The sequence below is a fragment of the Leucoraja erinacea genome, chromosome 5, assembly GCF_028641065.1.
Source record: "Leucoraja erinacea ecotype New England chromosome 5, Leri_hhj_1, whole genome shotgun sequence".
Classification (NCBI taxonomy): domain Eukaryota; kingdom Metazoa; phylum Chordata; class Chondrichthyes; order Rajiformes; family Rajidae; genus Leucoraja; species Leucoraja erinaceus.
Genome location: NC_073381.1, coordinates 15,224,364 through 15,249,916, shown reverse-complemented (window position 1 = coordinate 15,249,916; position 25,553 = coordinate 15,224,364). Strand labels below are relative to the sequence as shown.

Below are 25,553 nucleotides of genomic sequence, written 5' to 3'. Positions count from 1 at the left end.
CTTTGTTGTTTCTCATTGTAGTTGTCATTGTGTATTAAATTGTCATGTGTACTACAGATTATGAAATACTCTGTATGTACTATGTGAAGTAAGATCAGAAAGTTTACCTGAGACTTGTAAATACAAGATGGAAGTGCTGGTGGCTCCTTCCCTGACAATTCACATTGAAGGTGGCAGTTATTATTGGGTTACACTTTTGACAAAATAATTATCATTTAAGTCAGGTGTACTCTGCCAGCAGTATCCCAGTGGTTGCACTTCTGACAATGTTACAGAATAAATGGAGCTGTTGAGACAGTTCCCAACTAATGGAGAGATGGCAAATCTCTCAAATGTCCAGTGGGGATTTGTATTATAACAGCATCCCATCCAGATTTCTAATTGTCAAAGTCATTTTACTTCGTACCAATTTAATTTGCTCAACCATTTAATTTGCTCAACCAAATTTTTTTCTCTACACCATTGAAATTGCAGAGGCTCATTCCTACAGATAATGTTGTTGGGGACTTTTAAGTATTACATTTTCAAGTTTGATATTGCCTCATAAGCTTCCGACTTGTGATACAAGTAAATGGCCAGCACTTGGGTCCCTCAGTGCTAGTCAGAAATAGAACAATGAGTTGACCAAATTTAAACATTTGTATTTATACAGCACCTTTCATTCTCTCAGAAACACTTTTTTGAAGTGTATTCATTGTAAGTTAACAAACTGACAACTAATTTGTGAACGTCAGTATCTATTGGAGGAACAGCACCTCGTATTTCACTTGGGCAGCTTACAATCCTGCGGTATGAATATTGATTTCTCTAACTTCAATCAACTCTTGCATCCCCCGTCTCACCATCCCTCCCCCACCCGAGTCGTCATACTAGTTTCACTGTCTTGCATCTAAGTTTCATTGTTTGTATCACTCGTTATCACCTTCTCCACAGCCAACAATAGACTATTGTGGGCTCCATCGTTGCTGGCTTTGATTTGTCCTTTTGCACACCTTTCATTCATGTGTTCTATGTTCCTTTTCATGTCTATCATTTCCCTCTCCCCTGACTCTCAGTCTGAAGAAGGGTCTCGACCCAAAAATTCACATATACCTTTTCTCCAGAGATGCTGCCTGACCAGCTGAGTTACTCCATCTTTTTGTGTCTATCTTTGGTGTAAACTGCCATCTGCAGTTACTTCCCACAAACACAGCATGATAGTGACTGTATAATCTGCTTTAGTTATATTTCTTAGTAAAGATTTTAATATATACTAGACCAAGTGCAGACCCGTTGGGTCTGGTCCCCGAACGTGCTTCAGACCCCGGTTGGGAAAAATGTCGGCGTTTTTCGAGCATAGCCGGGCGTCAGCAGCCGTTATGGTCGCTGGCTAGCAGGAGGCGACAAAATGAGTGAGCGGGGGGGGGGGGGGCGGGATTTTATTTAAAAAATGTGTGAAAAATGTCCAAATGGGGAGGAGTGGGGGGTGAATGTAATAGTGAATTAGCCAGCGAAATGGAAAAAACTCACAGAGTTTCAGCATGTGGTTTTGGCGGACCAAGGAATCAAAGGCCAAATCTAACATACATCCACACACATACACATACACACACCCACACACACACACACACACACACACACACACGCACACACACACACACACGCACGCACGCACACACACACACACAGTTTTAATAGTATATAGATAGATATCTACATTGAGGTTAGACTCCACAGAAATTATTTGCTGTGCTTATAGTGGCTATCTGATCTGTAATATTCATCTACCATGGTTATTATGGACCTGGTTTAATGTTTCATCACAATGTAACACTCCCAGTCATGTTCTAGGAGCATCAGCCTAAACTGCACTGAAGACTATGAGATGAGCCCCAACTCCATGACATAGATGAGAAGTGATGGTCAACTCTTTCCCTGTTCCTTCGCATGGATGTACATAATTTCAGCACTGTGGAGTCAATTAGGAATCTTATAAGACGTTTCAGATTCATTGAATTGATTGAAAGAGACAGCATGGAAATAGGCCTTTTGACCCACCGAGTCTACACTGACTATCGATCACCTGTTCACACAAGGTCTCTGTTATCTTACTTTAGCATTCACTCCCTATACAGGCAATTTACAAAGGCTAATTAATCTCCAAACCCTCACGTCTTTGTGATGGGGGGGAAATCAGAGCACCCGGTGGAAACCCACGAGGTCAGTTGGAGAACTTGACACAACACTCAGGGTCGGGATTGAACCTGAGTCTTGGGCGCAGTGAGGCAGCAGCTCTACCAGCAGCGCTACGGTGCTACCAACATGTTCTACCTTCCATGAACTGGTACTTTATTGGGCATTTCTCGATACAGCTTTGACAGTACTAGCTTTGCAGTAGCCAAAAGCATTCACTGAAAACAAATCACACATCTATGTGAGAGTCAGACAAAAGTGGGACTGAGAAGAGACTACAGATGCGGGAATCGTGAGGAAATAAAAGTGGCGGAGGAACTCAGCGGGTCAGGCAGCGCCTGTGGAGTGAATGAACAGATGACATTTCAGGTCAGGACCCATCTTCAGCCTGATGGGGTACAGGGGAGAAAGTTGGAAAAGAGTTATAGTGGCGGAGCAAAGCCTGGCAAGTGAGAGGTGGATATAGGTGAGAGAATGTGGGGTGGAGTTGGCAGATGTGTGGAGATAGTGACGAAGGTTCGAGTTGAAATGGAGACATAAAGGTGTCAGATGAGAAAAGAGTAGTAGTGAAAGGCAGAATGAGGGATACATCCATCACGGCCTGCTGGATCTCCCAGTTGCAAGCCATTTTCACTCCCCTTTCCTTTCCCATGCCGCCATTTCTAACCTTGGCCTCTTCCACTGCCAGAGTGAGCATACAAGCAAACTTGAAGCAAACTCTCATATCCACTTACAATCCCATGTATGAACATTGATTTTTTAAATTTTAAATTCGTCCTCCTCTTCACCCCCACCCCACCCCTTCTTGGAGCCCCACTTCCCTTTCTATTCCCTTCCCCTGTCCCTTTCCTTCTATATCTCTCCCTCTTTACATTTCAATCCTCTTATCTGTTACCTTCGTCTCCTTTTAGCCTCTTTTCACTTTATTTCTTTGTCATTGTCTCCACCCATCTGTCAATCATCCCCAAACCCCCTCCACTTCCATCTCTACAAAATCTACCTATCATTTGCCAGGCTTAGTCCTTTCCCAAACTTTCTTTTCCAGTTTTCTCCCCCTACTCCATCAGTCTGAGCAATGGTCCCCAACCTGAAATGTCATCAGCTTGACGTGCTGAGTTCCTCCAGCACTTTGCAAAAAAGGGAGTAATGGGCCTGCCCCACTTAGGCGATTTTTCAGGGTCTGTTATGTTGCTGGCAGTCGCCTGAAAAACCGGTAACTGGAACGGCGACTGTCAGAGTGGAACACACACACACATCGCTTCTATCACCAGCCCATTATGCAGCGGGGGACAGGGCAAGCGAGGGGAGCGATGTCTGAGTGAAATTCTCACGATGCAGACACATACCGCGATGAACCGGTAGGTTGGCGCTGTAAATAAAACGGCTAAAGCACAGTGTATGGTAAGTCCTTTAAAGAAGGGGGGAGAAGGAGTGGAGCCAACTTTTAAGAAGCCAGAGATACACGGCTGTGAAGCTCAGTGGACATTAACATTACCAATCGGTGATCCTTGGTTCTAAAAACTACTGCTTACATTTTTTTTATCCATGAGCCAATGAAATTCACTGCCCAGCATCGGCTACAACCTACGAGAACCTTCGACCTCCTGGCAACCCACTAGGACCTCCTGGCGACCCACCTACGGCACGAGAATTTCACTACTCTTCATGGCGGCTTCATTCTGGTTGCCGCTAATTTTTCAACATGTTGAAAAATTTACGGCGACCATAATGAGGCTGCGACTAGTTCCCAGAATGTGGGAACTCCTCACGACCATGAAGGCAACTGCCCGGCAACCTCCCGCGAACATGTAGCGACCATGTGCCGACTGCATAGTCTCCTGCAGTTGCCTAAGTGGGACAGGCCCATTATACTCATGAATGTTCTCTATTCGCTTTTTGTTTGCTGTGACCTATTGTGTCAGCTTAGCATGTTAGACGAACAGAAACTCCCTTGTTTCTCCACCTGTAAGAATGTCTTCATTTTCCTTGCCCTTACAACACAGCCCTGCAGCATATAATGAATGGTGTTTGAAATGACTGTTGACATTTATGCCTCCCTGCGTTTGTAGTTCACGGGCCCTGACAGCAACGCAATGCTCATGTCTTAATTTAGTGGCACGACTGCAGACCAAAGAGTCCTCAGGGCATTAGCATTACACACAACAAGGGAGAGGTGTGAAATTTGTTTTATTTTATCTTCACTTTATTAAACATATAACAATATCTGTTTTTATTCCCCTCGTGGGCGCATGACATTCTGTCTTATGATGGATTCTATTTGGTTACTCTGTAGCCAATGAAGGAAACAGACAGTTCAAATTCTTAAATAATTTCACAGGTTCAAGCATCTTTATTGGCTCATACACACATTAAAATGTTTTCAGTTAATTTATGGCAGCCACAATAACAATGATGTCAGAGGATGACGATTGAATTAACTGAGCGTTTTCACAGCTGCAATCTAGTCCATTTTTAACAATGATATTTGCTTTGATCTGCCAAGTGACACTGACAGAGATACTTGGCAATACCTTACAAGTTCAAGTTCAAGTGAGTTTACTGTCATGTGTCCCTGATAGGACAATGAAATTCTTGCTTTGCTTCAGCACACAGAACACAGTAGGCATTTACTACAAAACAGATAAGCGTGTCCATATACCATAATATAAATATATACACACATGAATAAATAAACTGATAAAGTGCAAATAACAGATAATGGTTTATTAATAATCAGAGTTTTGTCCGAGCCAAGTTTAATAGCCTGTGGGGAAGTAGCTATTCCTGAACCGGGTTGTTGCAGTCTTCAGGCTCCTGTACCTTCGACCTGAAGGTAGCAGGGAGATGAGTGTGTTGCCAGGATGGTGTGGGTCTTTGATGATACTGCCAGCCTTTTTGAACCAGCGACTGTGATAAAACCCCTCGATGGAAGGAAGGTCAGAGCCGATGATGGACTGGGGAGTGTTTACTACTTTTTGTAGTCTTTTCCTCTCCAGGGCGCTCAAATTGCCGAACCAAGCCACGATGCAACCGATCAGCATGCTCTCTACTGTGCACCTGTAGAAGTTAGAGAGAGTCCTCCTTGACAAGCCAACTCTTCGTAATCTTCTCAGGAAGTACAATACAACAATACAATACAATTCGGCTTATTTGTCACATTGCACATAAAGTGCAAGTGAAATGAATATGTCAGCAGCGGTACAATGATAAAGAACACACACAAAAACACAATAAAAATTTAACATAAACATCCACCACAGCATTCATCACTGTGGTGGAAGGCACACAATTGGGCCAGTCCTCCTCCATTTTCCCCCGTGGTCGGGACCTCAACCCTCCGCAGCCATTGCTGCGGGTCTCCAGATGGTAAAAGGACAAGGTACAAGTCCAGGTAAGTCCAGGATCGGCTCTTCCCCACCGGAGACCGCGGCTTTAAGTTGGTGTAGGCCGCAGGCCGGTGGTTGAGATTTAAAGTTTAAAGTACCCGCCGCGCCGCAGCCAAAAGCACCGCAGACCACCGCAGACCAGCGTTCGAAGCTCCCCTCCAGGGGTGATGGTAAGTCGCCACCTCGCCCGCGGTAGAATGTGGCCGCGGGCCGGCAGTGATGGCTTCTTCTTCCTCCGGGTCCCCCATGAGGGATCCCGGGTTGTAGACGCCGCGCCAGCTGTAGCTGTGCAGACCGCGCGTGGCTTCTGGCTGCCGGCTGCCCCGGGCCAGCGAAACGGAGCGCTCCCCTCCAGCGAGCCCCAGCGAGGGCTCACCCGCTCCACGCCGAGAGTCCACGCTGCGCCCGTCGCTGAAGCCCCGGGCGCGTCTCCAGGAAAGGCCGCGCCGATCCTTGCTGTTAGGCCACGGGGGAGGCGACCTGGAAAAAGTCGCCTCTCCATGGAGGAGGCGGCCGAAACAGTTTCCCCCACACCACCCCCCACACAAAACACACAAAGAAACATTAAAAACATACTTTAAAACATATTAAAAAAAATAAATAAAGTTGAAAAAACTAACGCGCTGCTGACAGGGCTGCCGCCATTGCAGCGCCCCCACCGATAGTTGGGGTGATGAGCTTTATTGATTGCATTAGTGTTCTCAGACCAGGAAAGATCTTCAGAGATGTGCACGCCCAGGAATTTGAAGCTCTTGACCCTTTAAACCATCGACCCGTTGATATAAATGGGGCTGTGGGTCCCCCTCCTACTCCTTCCAAAGTCCACAATCAGTTCCTTCGTTTTGCTGGTGTTGAGGGCCAGGTTATTGCGCTGGCACCATATGGACAGTTGCTCGATCTCTCTTCTATATTCTGACTCATCCCCATCAGTGATACGTCCCACAACAGTGGTGTCGTCAGCGAACTTGATGATGGAGTTTGCACTGTCACTGGCTACACAGTCATGGGTATAGAGTCAGTACAGCAAGGGGCTGAGCACGCAGCCTTGAGGTGCTGCCGTGCTGATTGTTATCGAGGCTGACACATTTCCACCAATACGAACCGACTGTGGTCTGTGAATGAGGAAATCGAGGATCCAATTGCAGAGGGATGCGCAGAGACCCAGTTCTGAGAGTTTGGTAACATTGCTTGGGGGGGATGATTGTGTTAAATGCCGAGCTGTAATCGATGAATAACAGCCTGACATATGGGGTTTTGTTGATATTGATATTCAGTGGTAGCTACCAGGTGTTATAAATCCCAACAGCCCTTGTTTTTGATATTTCAAACATTGCCAACAAGCAACATCAACAAGTCTTCAAACTTTTCCAGGATTATGATTATATTCTAATTTCACCCATTTGGAATGCATTTCATTGGTGAAAAGTAAATGAACATTCTGTTAAGCTTTAAAAATGAAGGCACGACTTGTCAGTTCTCAGCAGTTGTTGCAGCAAACTGATAAAGGATATCACTTTATATCAAGCAAGCAGAATAGGTTTATCTAGAATTAGGAGAGAGTGAATAACACAAAATGTGGTGATGTTGGCAATAGTTGCTCAGACTGGGACCATTCATTCCTTGTTCTGTTCAGCTTCTGAGAGTGAATTTATTAGAATCATAGGAATAGTGGTAATCCCACACTGTGCTACTCTATTTATCTGCCATCTCCATTAGATTAAATCTGTTGGTTGAGTTTCAGCTAAAAGGTAGAATGTGTCAGAAAGATCTTGTTGCAAGTTAAAAAAAAATCCTACTCGTTATGATCGCTATATTTACAAAGACATTATGCAGTTTTTAAATGCTTATTATTGCAATGCATTACTCCAGAAACTGAATGACCCAAGTTTTGTCCATGTCTCTCTTTTTTTTCTCTCTGCAGATTCTGGATTTAGTCAAGGGGATGCATTACCAGCTGGCCTGTCAGAAATACTTTGAGCTAACCCACAATGTAAGGACGTGTTTAATTTCCATTGCCGAATAATGAGAGTGTCTTTGTCAGCCTTGAGAAGTGACGGTGACTGGTGCATAAAAGCTACCGTCCCAGAAGAATACTCACATCTATCATTAGCTGCCATCATTTGTTAATTTTTAATGGTTCAATTACTGGGCACTATACCTTGCATTTATATTTCACAGCAACCTTTTACAGTTTGCAATTGCATACATTTCTTAAGGATTGGGGGGGAGTGGGGGGGGGGGGGTGATATGTAAAATCTGATTCATTAACTAGGCCAATGTTTCCTTTCATGGTGTTAAAACCAGTTATCTACACTATATTGTCAGCTGAGATCACATTCTAACTTAATAGATAATTAAATCACACAAGCCTTTTTGCTGCACTATCTATCAAAATGACAAGTGTTTCTTCAAAGCATTTTATGGAGTATTATCTCCTATTTCATCTTGATCAGAATGTTAAAAACACCAATGTAACTATCCAAAATATTGTTAGGGGAAAAGTTACGACAAAGAATTGTACATGAATCAAAACTTGTGGACAGTCAGGATGCTCATTTTGTATTTGAAATGATGTTGTGCCACGGAAGGATTCCAAGAATCATTCACTACTGGACCATTTGTCAAATTTATTATTGTATTTTTTCTTCGTCAGTCGTGCATAAAAACACTTTACTGTAAGGCAAAGCAGAGTATTAAGATGTACCCAAATAAATAAAACCACAATATGCTTTCAAATTGCAGCACCATTGGAAGAAAACCTCATAAGGCAATTTGAGTGGATTCAAACAAAATTTGACCACAAGCCATGTAACTGACTGAGAACAGGTGATCAACCCAGAAGTTAGCAGGAGGTTGTGGGATATGCTGCAAAGAATAAGTAACCTACCTCAAACTATCAGATTCTTTTATTTTCCAAACCTGTTGCGTGCAAGCACCAAATACAATTTGGATTGGGGTATTTGGGGAAGATTGAGGGGGGATCTTATAGAAACGTACAAAATTCTTAAGGGGTTGGACAGGCTAGATGCAGGAAGATTGTTCCCGATGTTAGGGAAGTCCAGAACAAGGGGTCACAGTTTAAGGATAAGGGGGAAATCTTTTAGGACCGAGATGAGAAAAACCTTTTTCACACAGAGAGTGGAGAATCTGTGGAATTCTCTGCCACAGAAGGTAGTTGAGGCCAGTTCATTGGCTATATTTAAGAGGGAGTTAGATGTGGCCCTTGTGGCAAAAGGGATCAGGGGGTATGGAGAGAAGGCAGGTACAGGATACTGAGTTGGATGATCAGCCATGATCATATTGAATGGCGGTGCAGGCTCGAAGGGCCGAATGGCCTACTCCTGCACCCATTTTCTATGTTTCTATTTGACCAATGCTGTTTATAAGGTGCATGTAGAGGTGAAACAAATCGCATTTGTATAAGAATGTCAGACAAAAGTGAGTGGGGGAGCTTATACTGTTAGTTGCGAGGAAGACACAGAGTGCTGAAGTAGCCCAGTGGGTCTAAGATGGTGGGTGTATGGAACAAGCTGCCAGAGGAGGTAGTTGAGGTGGGGACTATCCCAACATTTAAAAAACAAACAGGTACATGGATAGGACAGGTTTGGGGGGATATGAACCAAACGCGGGCAGGTGGGACTAGTGTGGCTGGGACTTGTTGCCCGGTGTGGGCAAGTGGGCCAAAGGGCCTGTTTCCACACTGTATCACTATCTCAGGAGAACATGGATAAGTGACGTTTTGGGTCGAACCCTTCTTCAGGCTGGTAGTTGTGTGGTTCTGTTTTGTGTTACCGCTCATTGCAAGAATTTCTTCTCTTTGCAAATGCAAAACGAAATCAATGAAAAAATCATAAAACAAGTTCACTACTGTTGAAGATTCCATCAAGCTTTTTCTTCATCGATTCCCTTGTGTCAGAATGGGACATTGGGCAAACTTTCCCCTGGGGTTGAGGCCTAACATTTTTCAGCTCCTCTGGAGAAATGTCTGGTGCAGGAAAGATGTATCATGGGGGTTGTATTTTAAGAACATTAAGAAAATATTGCCCTCGCAAGCCTGCTCCCCATAGCTCTCGATTCCGAGCTCTTTCAAAAGTTTATCTTCCCTTTTCAGTACCCACAATGATCTAGCTTCTGCAGTTACATTTAGTCCATTATTGTGTCGTGTGCCGAGGCACAGTTTTTGGCGTGCTATCCAATCAAAAAATAGACTATACGTGATTACAATCGAGCCGTGCACAGATAAAGGTTTCAACATTTAGTGCAAGATAAAGTCCGATTAAAGAAAGTCCGCAAGCCTCCATTGAGATAAATGGGAGATCAGGATTGCACTCTAGCTGATGAGAGGGTTGTTCAGTTGCCCGATAACAGCTGGGAAGCTGCTCCACTTGGATAGTGAATCCCGGAGATACACCAGCGTCTGGGAGAAGAAGCTAATATTTAAATGGCCACTGCCTAATCTTGTAATTATGTTCCCTCACATTGTAATTCACTCACTAGTGGAAACAATGCAACATGTTCTCAGTTGTGCCCCCCAGGATCATATATGCTTCATAGAAACATATTAAATAGGTGCAGGAGTAGGCCATTCGGCCCTTCGAACCTGCACCACCATTCAACATAGGCATAGAAACATAGAAAGTAGGTGCAGGAGTAGGCCATTCGGCCCTTCGAGCCTACACCGCCATTCAATATGATCATGGCTGATCATCCAACTCAGTATCCTGTACCTGTCTTCTCTCCATACCCCCTGATCCCTTTAGCCACAAGGGCCACATCTAACTCCCTCTTAAATACAGCCAATAAACTGGCCTCAACTACCTTCTGTGGCAGAGAATTCCAGAGATTCACCACTCTCTGTGTGAAAAATATTTTTCTCATCTCGGTCCTAAAACATTTCCCGCTTATCTTTAAACTGTGACCCCTTGTTCTGGACTTCCCCAACATCGGGTACAATCTTCCTGCATCTAGCCTGTCCAGCCTCTTAAGAATTTTGTAAGTTTCTATAAGATCCCCCCTCAATCTTGTAAATTCTAGCCAGTACAAACCGAGTTTATCCAGCCTTTCTTCATATGAAAGTCCTGACATCCCAGGAATCAGTCTGGTGAACCTTCTCTGTACTTCCTCTATGGCAAGAATGACCCTGTACAACTGCAGTAGAACCTCCTCAGTGAGATCACCCCTCATTTCTCTCGACACCAAAGAATGTAGGTCTAATTTATTTAACCATTCATCATAGGATAACCCCCTTATGCCAGAAATTAGCCTAGCAAATCTCTTGAACTGTCTGCTATGTCAACAAAAAAACAAAATGCAGGAGGAACATAGCTGTCAGGCAACATCTGTGGAGGGAATAGACAGACAACGTTTTGGGTTGGAATCCTTCTTCAGACTGATGGAGGGGATAAAGCTGGAAAGGAGTGGTGGGGGTGTGTCAAAGTCAGGCAAGTGATGATGGATATACTTAACGCCCCAGTCACCCAGCTGCTTTCCCCTCCTCGGTATGCCAATCTCCGATCCTCGAGTTCTTTGTTTCCCTTGTATCTCCTCTCATTTTAATCCCCTCTCATTCCCTTCCCCCTCTCACCTTCCCAGTCCCCTTCCAACCATATTCCTCCCTCCAGTTTTACATTTCACTCTTCTTCTTACCTGACACCCTTATGTCTCCTTTTCAACTCTGGCCTTCATCACTAACTCCACCCTTCTCATCTGTTACCACCTATAACTTGCTAGGCGTTTCCCCATCTCAGCTTTCTCTCCTCTACATCAGTCTGAAGGGTCTTGACCTGAAACAAAGTCTAACCATTCCCTCCACAGATGCTACCCGATCCACTGGTTTCTCCAGCACTTTTGTGCTTGTTTTGCTGAAGATTCCAGCATCTGTAGTTTCTTGTGTCTCCTATTTCTGTATATCCTTACCGCACAATATTCCAGGTGTGACTCGCCAGTATCCTGTATAATTGTTACAACATTTCCTTATTTTTCAACTCAAACCCTCTTGCGACAAAGGCTAAGAAACCATTCATCTTCCTATTCACTCGTTGCACCTGCCTGATAATATTTTTGATTTCTGAATAAGAATAATTAAGTCCCTCTCCGCTCTGCTCATCTGCAATCTTTCTCCATTTAAATTGCAGTCTACCTTTCGATTTCCCTTATTGAAGTGCGTGACCTTGCACTCTCCCATGTTAAACTCCATGCGACTAGATTTGCGCTCATTCACTCAACTCATCTCTATCCTGTTACAGAGTCCAGATTTACCCATTGTATCAAGTGTTCCAGCTGTATTCATGCCAATGGCAAACTTGGAATCCTGCCATTCAGCCCTATCCTCAAAGTCATTACTATAAATCAAAACCAATTGAGGTTCAAGAACCAATCACAGGGGAACTTGGCTAGTTCAAGCTAGGGATAGAACAGTTTATTTCAACAGATGCTGATTTAAACTGAAGGTAGACACAAAGGGCTGGAGTAACTCAAGCGGGTCAGGCAGCATCTCTAGAGGAAAGTAATCGGTGATGATTTGGGTCGAGACCCTTCTTTTGACTCATCGCTCTGGTTATCAAATCAAAATCAATCTTCAAGGCAAGATGACTTTGTTCCCCATATTTTACCTTGTGTGCCAGCCTTTTATGTGGAACCTTGTCAAATGCCATCTGAAAATGCCTTTTGACCCATTTTTTCAAGAATTATACACAGTTAACAGTGAGAGGCAGAAATTTGCCAACGCTTTTGAGAAATGGGTTTTGGAAAAGGAAGCAGTAGAAATGAAAATGTCATTCTTATGAACATTAAATACGGGTCAGGACATGAAATAAAAATTCTGAAGACTCTTTTGGATTTTTACTGTTCTACTGAAAACCAAGTGACAGTTGTTAATGATCAGCTTTGATGGTGCAAACTGAATCAGTTAGATTTAAGGCACAGACATATCTTCTGATGTGGAGAACTGATAGTGGGGAACATTCCTCCAGGCAGTAATATTGCCAAGATGGTCCTGAATGAGCTATGGTTTCATGTTGGGAAAGGATGCGAAATCGATGCTTATAATCATAAAAATAATTTGTAAAATGGAGAGGCTTTGGAAAAACAATCAAATTAAGTTTTGAAAGAAACATTGCAGTCACATGGTAGCCAACAAGATTAAAATCGATGCCATACGAAAGCAAATTGCAGAGTAGGGAAAACAAAATTGCTTTTATAGTTTCATGTTAGTTTTATATAATGGGGAAAAAAATAAAATGTCCACTTATGATGAAAGGCTATCAACCTGTAACACTGTGGTATTGTATTTTGTTTCTCTCTGCAAATGCTGACTGATCTGCTGAGTGTTTCCGGCATTCTCTTTTATTTCATATTTTCACAAACTCTAGAGTTTTGTATCCCACAGTTCCAGCTCAATGATTGCTTTTCTCTGTCAGTAATATCATTCTCTTCTGAAGATAGACACAAAAAGCTGGAGTAACTCAGCCGGTCAGACAGCATCTCCGGAGAAAAGGAACAGGTAACGTTTCGGTTCGAGACCCTTCTTTAGTCTGAGAGTCAGGGGAAAGGGAAATGAGAAATTTAGACGTTGATGTAGCGAGATATAGAACAAATGAATGAAAGATATCACAGAGGGGGAGTAGCGAGAGAGGATGTTGCAGAGCTCTCATCGGAGAGTGGAGGAGAACTTCTTCAAAGTAGATATACCTTGAGGAGATTTTAATAATAATAATAATACATTTTATTTGTATAGCGCTTTTCAAGGACTCAAAGTTGCTTTACATGGTGAGTCAGGAACAAAACAAAATAGAGCAGTAAGTCAGAGATGCAAAGGGGAGGGGGACATGGGACTAAGGGTATGCAGAGGTGAAGAGATGGGTCTTGAGGCGGGACTGGAAGATGGTGAGGGACTCAGAAGTTCGGATCAATTGTGGGAGGGAGTTCCAGAGCCTGGGAGCTGCCCTGGAGAAGGCTCTGTCTCCAAACGTGCAGAGGTTGGATTTCAGAATGGAGAGGAGACCGGCTGAAATGGATCTGAGGGACCGTGAGGGTTGGTAGGGGGAGAGGAGGTCAGTGAGATAAGGGGGGGCCAAGTGGTTGAGGGCTTTGTAGGTGAGGACCAGGATTTTGTAGATGATCCGGTGGGAAATGGGAAGCCAGTGAAGTTCTTTGAGGACTGGGGTGATGTGGTGCCAGGATTTGGTGTGGGTAATGAGTCGGGTGGCTGCATTCTGGACCAGTTGGAGTCGGTTGATGTTGCTGGAATTGATGCCAAAGAGAAGAGAGTTACAGTAGTCCAGTCGGGAGGAGATGAAGGCATGGATGAGTCTTTCAGCAGCGGAGGGTGTGAGAGAGGGTCTGATTTTGGCAATGTTGCGGAGGTGAAATAATGATGTTTTGACAGGTGAGGCTCAAGGGAGAGGGTTGAGTCAAAGATCACGCCAAGGTTGCGGGCCTGAGATGATGGGGAGACAGTGGTGCCGTTAATAGTGAGAGTGGGGTTGTTAATTTTGGTAAGTGTTGATTTGGAGCCAATGAGGAGAAATTCTGTTTTGTTACTGTTTAAATTAAGGAAGTTGAGTTGCATCCAAGATTTGATGGCTGACAGGCAGGAGTTGATATGGGAGAGAGGAGGGGGGACTTGGTGCTGAGATAGATCTGGGTGTCATCAGCATAGCAATGGAAGTCCAGTTTGAAGTCAAGTCAAGTTTATTTGTCACATACACATACGAGATGTGCAGTGAAATGAAAGTGGCAATGCTCGCGGACTTTTGTGCAAAAGACAAACAACAAAACAACCAAACAAACTATAAACACAATCATAACACACATATTCTTTTACATAATAAATAATGGAAGGAAAAACGTTCAGTAGAGTTAATCCCTGGTGAGATAGGCGTTTACAGTCCGAATGGCCTCTGGGAAGAAATTCCTTCTCAACCTCTCCGTTCTCACCGCATGGCAACGGAGGCGTTTGCCTGATCGTAGCAGCTGGTACAGTCCGTTGCAGGGGTGGAAGGGGTCTCTCATGATATTGTTGGCTCTGGAGTTGCACCTCCTGATGTATAGTTCCTGCAGGGGGGCAAGTGAAGTTCCCATAGTGCGTTCGGCCGAACGCACTACTCTCTGCAGAGCCTTCTTGTCCTTTTCAGAGCAATTCACAAACCAGATGGTAATGTTCCCAGACAAGATGTTTTCCACCGCCGCTGCGTAGAAGCACTGGAGGATCCTCGGAGACACTGAATTTCCTCAATTGCCTGAGGTGGTAAAGGCGCTGCCTTGCCTTACTTACGAGTGCTGAGGCGTGTGATGCCCATGTCATATCCTCGGAGATGTGGACTCCCAGATATTTAAAACAGTTCACCTTATCCACAGGATCCCCATTTATCCTCAATGGAGTGTACGTCCTCGGATGATGTGCCCTCCTAAAGTCCATGATCAGCTCCTTTGTTTTTTTGATGTTCAAGAGGAGGCTGTTATCCTGGCACCAGAGTGCTAGACCAGCCACCTCCTCCCGGTAGGCCTTCTCGTCGTTGTCTGAGATCAGGGCCACCACCACAGTGTCATCAGCAAAATTAATTATTGAGTTGGAGCTGAACCTAGCCACACAGTCATGTGTGTACAGGGAGTACAATAGGGGGCTGAGGACACAACCCTGGGGCGATCCTTTGGTCAGGGTGAGGGACTTCGATGTATTCCCTCCCATCTTGACTATCTGGGGCCTGGCGGTGAGAAAGTCCAGGACCCAGGCACACAGGGAGGTGTTGAGCCCCAATTCCATTAGCTTCCCGGCCAGTCTGGTGGGGACTATCGTGTTGAAGGCTGAACTGTAGTCTATGAACAGCATCCTCACGTAGCCCCCCTTCTGGCTGTCCAGATGGGAGAGAGCGGTGTGCAAGATCTGGGAGACCGCATCGTCCGTGGATCTGTTCGGACGGTATGCGAACTGCAACGGGTCCATGTTCCGAGGGAGGAAGGCGCAGATGTGATTCTTCACCAGCCTCTCAAAGCATTTCATGACTACCGAGGTAAGGGCCACCGGACGGTAGTCATTCAGACAGGCTGGGGAGGCATTTTTTGGTACCGGTACAATTATGGATTTTTTGAAGCAGGCAGGGACCACGGACTTGTCCAGGGAGAGGTTGAATAATGTAGTGAGCACTGGAGCTAGCTGCGTAGCACAGGACTTGAGTACTCGCCCCGAGATGCCATTGGGGCCTGCAGCTTTTCTCGTGTTCACCCGTGTCAGAGCCCTCCTCACGTCGTGCTCGGACAGCGAGAATGTGTGCACATTCCTCCCTTCAGCTTCGGTAGCCAGCCCGCTGGCGGTATTGTCGATAGTCGGCAGACCTGGAGTGGTGTTGCCCCTCTCGAAACGAGCGTAAAAGGAGTTCAGGTCATCAGCTAGGGAGGTGCCGGCACTTGCGGATGAGGAAGGGGTGCTCTGGTAGTTGGTTACAATCCGTAACCCCTGCCACAGGCTTCTGGTGTCCTGCTGCTACATCTGTAACTCCATCTTGTCTCTGTACCTTCTCTTTGCGTCCTTCACCGCCCTTCGCAGTTGGTAGGACTCTGCCTTGTAGACGTCCATGTTTCCTGATGCCAGGCCCGAGTTGTAGGCAGCGGTGCGAGCATTCAGGGCCACACGAACAGACCTGTCTACCCAGGGTTTTTTGTTCGGAAAGGTGCTTACCCTTACCGTGGGGACGATGTTGCGATGTCCCCACGGTAAGGGTAAGCACCTTTTCGAACAAAACTGTTACTGTTGCGATGAAGTCCGTGACTGCTTCCGCGAACTCACTGACGTCACTGGAATTTGCGTCGAACATATTCCAGTCAATGTTCTCGGTAGTCACCGAGTCCGAGTCAATGACAATTAAATTGACTCTTGACTCTTGACTCTTGAGTCGACATCACTCAGTGCATCTTGCAGCATGGCCTTTGACTGGTCGGACCACCGCTTTACGTCCCTCGTCTCTACCGCTTCCTGAACTATCCTCTGTTTATACTCCGGCAACAGGAAAATAGCAGCGTGGTCAGATTTTCCTAGGGGAGGGAGTGAAACGGCCTTGTAGCCTTTCCTGAACGGTGTGTAGCAGTGGTCCAAAGTTCTCTCCCCCCTGGTGGCACACGTGATGTGTTGGTAGAAGTTTGGCATGACCTTCTTGAGATTTGATTTATTAAAATCTCCAGCCACCACCATAGCCGCATCCGGGTATTTGTTTTGATGTCAACATAGCACATCGTGTAGGGCCGATAGTGCCACGTCGGTGTCCGCCTGCGGTGGAATGTAGACGGCTGTGACGATCACTGAGCCGAACTCCCGGCGAAGGTAGAATGGGCGGCATGAGATCGTCAGGTGCTCCAGGTCCGGCGAGCAGGAACGGGACGGAGTATATGACCAAGGGGGTAGGATGTAGATGATGAAGAGGAGGGGACTGAGAACAGAGCCTTGGGGAACGCCTTGAGTGACAGTGGCTGTAGCAGAGGTGTGGTTATGGAGAGAGATGAAGTGGGATCGGTTGGAAAGGTAGCAACGGAGCCAGCTGAGTGCAGAACCTTCAATGCCATGGTCTTTAAGTCTGGTAAGCAGGATGTTATGGTTCACGGTATCGAAGGCCGCACTCGGGTCGAGGAGGATGAGGATGTTGAGGGAACCAGTGTCAGCAGAGGTGAGGAGGTCGTTGAGGACTTTGAGGAGAGCAGTTTCTGTGCTATGGAGGGGGCAAAATCCAGATTGGAGGGGTTCGAATAGGTTATACGCGAGAAGGTGGGAATGAAGTTGTGACGCGACGATACGCTCCAGGGTTTTTGAAAGAAAGGGGAGGTTTGAGATTGGGTGATAGTTAATGAGAGAGGAGGGATCAAGACCAGGTTTCTTTAAGATTGGTGTGACAGCAGCAGTTTTGAAAGCAGAGGGGACAATTCCTTGGGACAATGAGGAGTTGAAGAGATTAATGAGGTAGGGGCAGAGAACGGGGAGGCAGGACTGTAGCAGTGGATTGGGGAGGGTCGAGGGAGCGGGTAGTGGGTTTGGAAGAACTAATGAGTTTGGAGATTTCAGTAGGGGTGACCAGGTCAAACTGGGAGAGGAAGCAGTGGAGCAGACAAAAAATGTAGGATCTCTATCCCATCACGCATATATCCTTTGTTCATTAAGCCCCTTCCTCATCCCTGCATCTGGAAACAGGTTCAGCTTCTTGCTTTTCATGGTTCTATTGAAAGGCCATTGACCTGAAATGTTAACTCTGTTCCTTTCTTCATTGGTGCTGTCTGAATTGCTGAGTATTTGTAGCATTTTAACAATTTCTAACATTTTAACAGTTTATCCCGCAGTTACGGTTTGAATTTTTCTTTGACAGTGGCCTGGTAGAGTTGCTGCCTTCCAGCACCAGGGGCCCGATCCTGACTATCGGTGCTGTCTGTACAGAGTTTGTATGCTCTCCCTGTGACCTAAGTGGGTTGTCTTCAGGAGCTTCGGTTTCCTCCCACACTTCAAAGACATATAGGTTTGTAGGCTAATTGGCTTGGTAAATTTGAAAACTGTCCCTAGTCTGTGTAGGATAGTGGTAGTACGCAGGGATCGCTGGCTAAGGGGATCAGAGGGTATGGAGAGAAGGCAGGTACGGGATACAGAGTTGGATGATCACCCATGATCATATTGAATGGCGGTGCAGGCTCGAATGGCCAAATGGCCTACTCCTGCATCTAATTTCTATGTTTCTATGTAACTACTGTCACAGATAATTGATTGCGTAATTGATTGTTGTATATTTATTCGTGGTGTTGCTGCAGATTTGCAAGCACATTAATGCAACAAGTAAGAATTTAATTATTCTGTTCCCGGTGCTTATGGCAATTAAACACTCTTGTATCTTGAATATCTGGAACGAGTTGCCAGAGCAGGTGTTGGAGGCAGAAACAATTTCAATGTTTAAAGGCATTTGAACAGGTAGTTAAAAACTTTGATATTATGACTTTTTTTCCCAGGGTGGGAATATCAAAGATTAGAGGGTATAGTTTTAAGATGAGAGGAACAAAGGGTAAAGGAGATATGCGTGGCAAGTTATTTTGTACACAGAGGGTGGTGAGTGTCTGGAATGTGTTTTTGGGGGTGGTGGTGGAGGCAGATACAATGATGGTGTTTAAGAGGTTTTTAGATTAGCACACAAATATGCAGGGAATGGAGCGATATGGATCATGTGCATGCAGAGGGAGATTAGAGTATATTTAAGAAAAACACAAATTGCTGGACTAACTCAACATCTCTGGAGAGAAGGAATGAGTGACGTTTTAGGTCGAGACCCTTCTGCACTCTGGCATCATGTTCGGCACAGATATTGTGGGCTATAGGCACAAAATTCTCGAGTAACTCAGCGGGTCAGGCAGCATCTCTGGGCAAAAACAGTGGGTGATGTTTGGGGCCGGAAACCGGAAGAGAGGAATAAACCAACATCTATTGCTTTCTACAGTGTACTCTTCTATGCTCTGTGTAGGGTTAATGTGGGGAAATGTAGTTTGCATGTCTACGCAACAGTCAGCATGGACGAGTTGGCTATTAAGGTCTGTGCTTTAGGATTCTATGATTTACTGTAGGATTGTTTTTGTATCACCATAATTGATACAAAATACTACGGCATAACTGTAGAGGATGAGAGAATTTTTTAAATAAAGTTTTGAAGAGCCTTGCATCTTGGAGGCATTTGAAAAAGATCCTCACCAGGGGCTAGCTTGAATTTGAAGTTGTTGGAAATGAGGACGTACGATTGACCTAGTTTGGAAATTGCCTGAGTGGCAGAAGACGTGGACTAGGGATAATGATTAAGTATTCAGGGCTGTGAGTTGTGCCCAGAAGTATCTGCACAGGATCGGCAACTGTCCACTCTATAAACTTAAATGGCGCAAAGGATGTCACTCTACTGGTTTGGTGATAATACAAAGATAGACAGCATTGGAGATGGGAGAATGAAATTATTTATGTATGTTGAAGAAAGTGTGACAAAGTTAGTTCCATTGTAGATGTAAGAATATCTGCTTGGAATTCAATGGACTTGAATAGGGTAAAGGGGAAAACCTAAAAATGGTGAGGTAAAAAGGCACTGGTTAGTCCTTACACTGTATTGCATTGATATGAAAATGTTGAAGATATGTGTAGGAAATAATCAGAAGACTAAAGGAATATGGGTCTTTCTGTCAAGAGAAATAGATTAGAAGCTATATTAGAGCTTTACAAATCCTGGTTCTAACCCACTTGGCATATTGTCAGCAGTTCTGCACGCTGCATCTTAGGAATGCTAGTTTGGCCTTAAAGGAAATGCACTGTCGATTTACCAGTGTGATCGACTCCAAGAATTAAATAATCAGGTCCAGGTACACAAGTTAGAATAGTATAGCCTGGAACATAAAAAGATTAATAGGGCAATTTAAATGGAATGTTCAAGTAGTAAAAGGGGAATTGGTAGGTTAGATCATTTCTCACTCCCGTTTTTGAAGTCAAGCCTGAGGAGGCAATGTCCAAATCTTAACCCCAAGCCTTTCAGAATTGATATTGAAACACTTGCATGCAAAGGTTAGTAGAATTTCTGCAGTCATCCTTTGCAGCATCTTTATGTTTCTGACCATGGCATTTTGCTTACCCCTACATTTCATCACTCCATCACTGGAAACATTATCTACTGCTACTAATCCTCCTGAATTTTGAAATTCTTACCTTAAATCACACAATCTCTTGCTCCTGCTTAAAACCAATTGATTAAGCTTTGGTCAATGATTTAAAATTAAGTATTTGGCCTGGCTTTTATTTGTTTATTGCAATGCTCCTGTAGAGTTGGGTCAGTGACCAAGTGTGATCTAATTGCATGGTGTAACAGGCTTGACGATCCTGTGTGGTGGCCTGATGTTAGTCTCCCTCCCCGGCATGTGCAATGCCACCAATACCAACAGTGGAAATGTGGAAGTGCATAAAAGTAATTTAATTAGCCAAGTTCACTTCCATCCAGAAGTTTTAGGTGGAAGTACAATATAAATGGTAAGAGTAAGGATGTAATATTTGTATTGTTGCTTGCAAGCAAATGAAGCTCAGGCAAATAAATTACTGAACTTTCCTTTGGCATCAGGTCTTTGGAATAATTACAACGTATGTAAGAACAGGAATATCCATGTTCAACCTGAGATGTTTGAAAGATATAAATATAAAGCTCGTGTTTAAGAAGGAACTGCAGATGCTGGAAAATCAAAGGTACACATAAATGCTGGAGAAACTCAGCGGGTGCAGCAGCATCTATGGAGCGAAGGAAATAGGAAATGTTTCGGGCCAAAACGCTTCTGGGGGGGGGGGGGACTGGGGGGGGGGGGGGGGGGTGGGGGGGGGGGGCGCGGGGAAAAGAAAGGAAAAAGGAGGAGGAGCTCGAAGGCTGGGGGATGGGAGGAGACAGCCCAAGGGCTGAGGAAGGGGAGTGGACAGCAAGGGCTAACAAAATTGGGAGAATTCAATGTTCATGCCCCCAGGATGCAGACTCCCCAAGCGAAATATCAGGTGCTGTTCCTCCAATTTCCGGTGTTGCTCGCTCTGGCCATGGAGGAGACCCAGGACAGAGAGGTCAGATGCAGAATGGGAGGGGGAGTTGAAGTGCTGAGCCACCGGGAGGTCAGGTTGGTTATTGCGGACCGAGCGGAGGTGTTCGGCGAAACGATCGCTAAGCCTCCGCTTGGTCTCACCAATGTAGATCTGCTGACATCTAGAGCAGCGGATGCAATAGATGAGGTTGGAGGAGATGCAGGTGAACCTCTGTCGCACCTGGATATAGCTCTCCTTTGAAATTAGATTTCTCAGCATGGTCAGAAGACCGCAACTAAGGGGGTATTCTAGACAGCTGAGCCTGACAATGCAGGACCCTGGAATAACTCACTTATTACATCAGAAACAGTTCGGATTAATCTAATAGTCTTTGTATTTTATAAATCAACACTGAGGTTCCAGATATTCTGAGCATTTAACACTGCAATCCCAGATTAGGCACAAAAATGTTACACCACTGGGCATTCCTAACTAAAATATGTAATTTGAGAAACAGAATGTGCTTTTCAACCACGTTTCATTCAAGCCAGGATACTTTCAATTATGGTTTCGTTTCATAATGGATATTCCCATGCGGCTATTTGAATCTGTATTCCTTGTTAGTAGACCCTTTCAACGCATGTCTTTACTGGAAAATGAGTTGCTTGCATCTGGGCTCACTGTGCTTACCTAAAGGAGTGATCAGAGGCTGGAAAGGCTTATCTATACTTGGCTGTCTCCTACCTGTCATGACTACCAAGGCCTTCTTCGGTGAAGTCATTTGCATTTTACTTTATCTTTTCAGCTTGATATTATTTGAATTTCAAAAATTAAAGAGCAAAAGCATGTGGAGATCAGTTTTTTTGTTTGCACTCCTATGGTCCACAGAAAAACATGGCCAAACTGTACTATTAGACTTTGAATGTTCAGTATCATCTTGCATGGAAATAAAGCTTTTGGGCTTTTGTGTCTCTGTGTAAAGACATTCTAATTAGTACCCGTACTCACGATATCCTATGTCCTAAAACAAAATCTTTCCTTATCAAGTATATACACAATACTTGTTTATACAAATACATCTGCTTCAAACACCATTACAGATCATCGGGTGCAGCAGCATCTATGGAGCGAAGGAAATAGGCAACGTTTCGGGCCGAAACCCTTCTGGGTTTCGGCCCGAAACGTTGCCTATTTCCTTCGCTCCATAGATGCTGCTGCACCCGCTGAGTTTCTCCAGCTTTTTTGTGTAACCTTCGATTCTCCAGCATCTGCAGTTCCCTCTTAAACACCATTACAGATCATACTTGCTGTGTAAATCAAGAGTGTTTATTTGTTAGATGCACTGGATATGAGCCAGCACAATAAAAGTCAGTTATTCTAAGTGAACAGAAACATGCAAATGCAAAACAATGAAGTATGTAGAGCAACCACAGTAGTGGATAATCTGTACTGGTTTGGTGCTGAGGTATGGTTGTAGTAAAGTTGTGAAGGGTGGTACATAAACCTGACGGTTGATGGGAAGAAGCTGTTCTTGTACCTGGAGGTAACGGTTCTCATGCTCCTGTACCTTTTCCCCAATGGTAACAGCAAGACAAGAGCATGGCCAGACTGGTGTGGGTCTTCAATATTGCCTGCCTTCTTGAGGCGGTGCATCCTGCAGATCCCATTGATGATGGGGAGATCGGTAACCCGGGCAACATCCACCACTTTCTGCAGCCTTCCTTATTCTTATTCTGTCTGTGCCTGCTTGTGACCGCTTGGTGACTTTCCTCTGCTGAAGTGCTCTTTCCTCTCACGCTCTGAAAACATGTCGTTGATTGGCCACCGTGGCTTGCTCCTACTGTGTAGATGAGTGGTGGAATGAAGAAGAAAGCTGATGAAAATGGGAAAATCAGAATGCGTAGGTGTGTGCTTGAGGGTCAGGGAATTGTTGAGAGCCAAAAGGTCGGTTATCTTTCTCTGACTCTCTGACTCTGTTCAAAGAGGAGTTTTGTTTTGCCAATCGAGGCAAGATTCTTTCACAAGCGAACACAACCAAAAATAGACTGTGATCTTTCATTTCATTTATTCCTTGATTTGCTGCCTGTGGGAACTTGAACACAAATCATTAACCTCTCAACGGTGTCTCCACTTCAAACGTAAACTGTTAGTAATGCAATTCAAAATTCCCTGCGTGTTTATATAAATGCAACTACCCATGCTTTATTGGAAATCAGTGGTTTGGTTTTTGATATTTTAAAGTGCAAGTTTACCCTATTTAAGTTGAGAAAAAGTGGTTGGAATATCTAGGTCATGAATTGCTTGTTTTTGAAGTCCACTATTTCAGATGGAACATGGATAACTATCCTGTAACTATTTGATGTTAGTTGACCTTTATATAAAATGTTTGAACTGTGCTCACAGTCTAATACTAAGGTTTTGGCTTGGAGAATGATAGTAAACATAAAAAATCAGAATTTATGCTGAGAGGAAGATTTTAGTTTGTTAAAGCCATTTTCATAATTGCAGAAATTACATTGCAAGTATTACATATAGCATTTAGTATAATTGGAGCCAGCATATCATGTTATGTAATATTTTATAGTAATTTGATCTAAAAGGTTTGCTTTCATCGCTATTTAAAACAACATTTTGAAATTGAATTGTCATATTGTTTTACACGAAATATAAAACTCAGTTGTTTATGATCTATTTTCAGCCATTTTTCCTTTTGAACTTTAGACTAATTTGTTTAGCATATCAAAGTTTTACTTCTATCTCCCTTTTTAGATTGACGAAATTGGGTTTTCTCTGAATCATCCAAATCAGTATTTCATTGAGAGTCAGAAGATTCTGAACAGCAGCCGAGATACAAAGAAAGAGTCAAACCAGCCAGAGAGCTCCCAGCGCAGCCAGCCCAGCCAACCCCCCAAAGGGGAGAGTGCCGCTGTCTCCACAGCCACGAGCCAGGCAGAATCGACTGATGTGGAGGGTATAAATATTGAAGAGCTTCTCAGTGAAGAATATCCTGAATGATTCGCTATGCGACTGATATCCATTGAAATGCATTTTGTGTTAGAATGTTTTCTGAAGTGAATTTGTTCCATGTTTTCCCCAATCTAGTTTTTTTTCTCTTTAAATGAGTAAATAAGCTTAAGGTAAAATTAATTCTCTCCATAATGGCTAAAGCGAGATAACTTGTATTTCTTGAAATACGTACTGCCAGAAACAATGCACACAAGAGACTTTCATTGGTGCTTGAACATTTCCTTGAAACAAATGGCACATTTAATGTAAATTATGCCAATGGATCATTATGGAACTCAGCCTAGAAAATGGTAATTTGTCTTTATCCCACATCTTGTAAGAAATGTTAAATTACTTTGGTAACATCTTATCAACATCAACACTTTTAGAAGGTAATGTCTTCTCAGAATTCATTATAAGGCATCAATTATATTCAGGTTAATTGTACAGAAGTTTGTGAATGCTTTGCTGTAGCACACCAGCTAACAAAGCGACTTCCATTTCCAATAATTTGCATTATTGCATTTGTAATTGTACAAGAGGACTTGAGGATTCACCATCATTTTCATGCACTTCGTTGCACTGTATTGTGAAATGTACTTTCTCATTGTCTTAATGCCTAATAAGTACATTATAAGAAAGCTTATATCATACTATCAGATTTCTGGAAGAGAGACGCATCCCAATCTATTTTTTTTTCCTGTTCAAGATTTTATAATGTGGACTGTGCAATGCAAATTATGTTATTGCAATGCTGGAATTTCCATAAACCTCCACTGATATTTTGAATCGGTTTCGAATCTATATCACAAGTATTGCCTTAAAGCTGATTACTTTGAACTTTGGCACAACTTTATACACCTTTGTGAACCCTGTATGCAATTACTACCACATCAGCTTGCAGTTTTGTTCTGACCTGGTATGAAAAAGTATAAGTAAACGCTCTGTTCCTTTTTGATTTCTGAGGAAAATATGGAAACAAATACTAGAATCATCATTATTACAAACATGTATGCAGCTGCGAGTCTTACTGTGCAGGTGTGGTGAATATGCAGTCAATTCTAGTAAATCCGACACTCCAGAATATTCACTATCCATCACAAATATTAATGCAATAAAAACATACTCGTTTATTGAACAATTCACATTCTGATATCAACACTTTTTTCTAAAACCAATTAGTCATTTAGCATTACATTAAATGTTTAACTGGCAGTCAGTTTATAAACAAACATTTCAGGGCACATGCCTCCAACTCTTCATTCAACTTACCATGGGCGGAAATCCTGGGGAGGGACACATCCCCTCCATGTTTTGAGAGATGGGGGACAATCCCCCCCCATGTTTTGTAATCAAACTGCTGCATCGAGGCAATCGATACTCCCGATGTTGAAGCCCCCGCCGGCAGATTTTAAGCCGCACCGGGCGATGAAACGCCCCGCGAACGGGCC

General features: G+C 43.9%; 1 protein-coding gene across 1 annotated transcript in view; it reads left to right on the top strand.

The window, feature by feature from the left end:
* Window positions 1-24,891, top strand: part of prim2 (DNA primase subunit 2) — a 229,083-nt gene extending 204,192 nt beyond the window's left edge. Inside the window, exons 12-13 of the mRNA XM_055635052.1 lie at window positions 7,480-7,548; window positions 23,866-24,891. Of these exons, the coding sequence (XP_055491027.1) occupies window positions 7,480-7,548; window positions 23,866-24,111 (315 nt within the window). The 3' untranslated portion in view covers window positions 24,112-24,891. The remainder of the gene's footprint in view (window positions 1-7,479; window positions 7,549-23,865) is intronic.
* The last annotated feature ends 662 nt before the right edge of the window (window positions 24,892-25,553 follow it).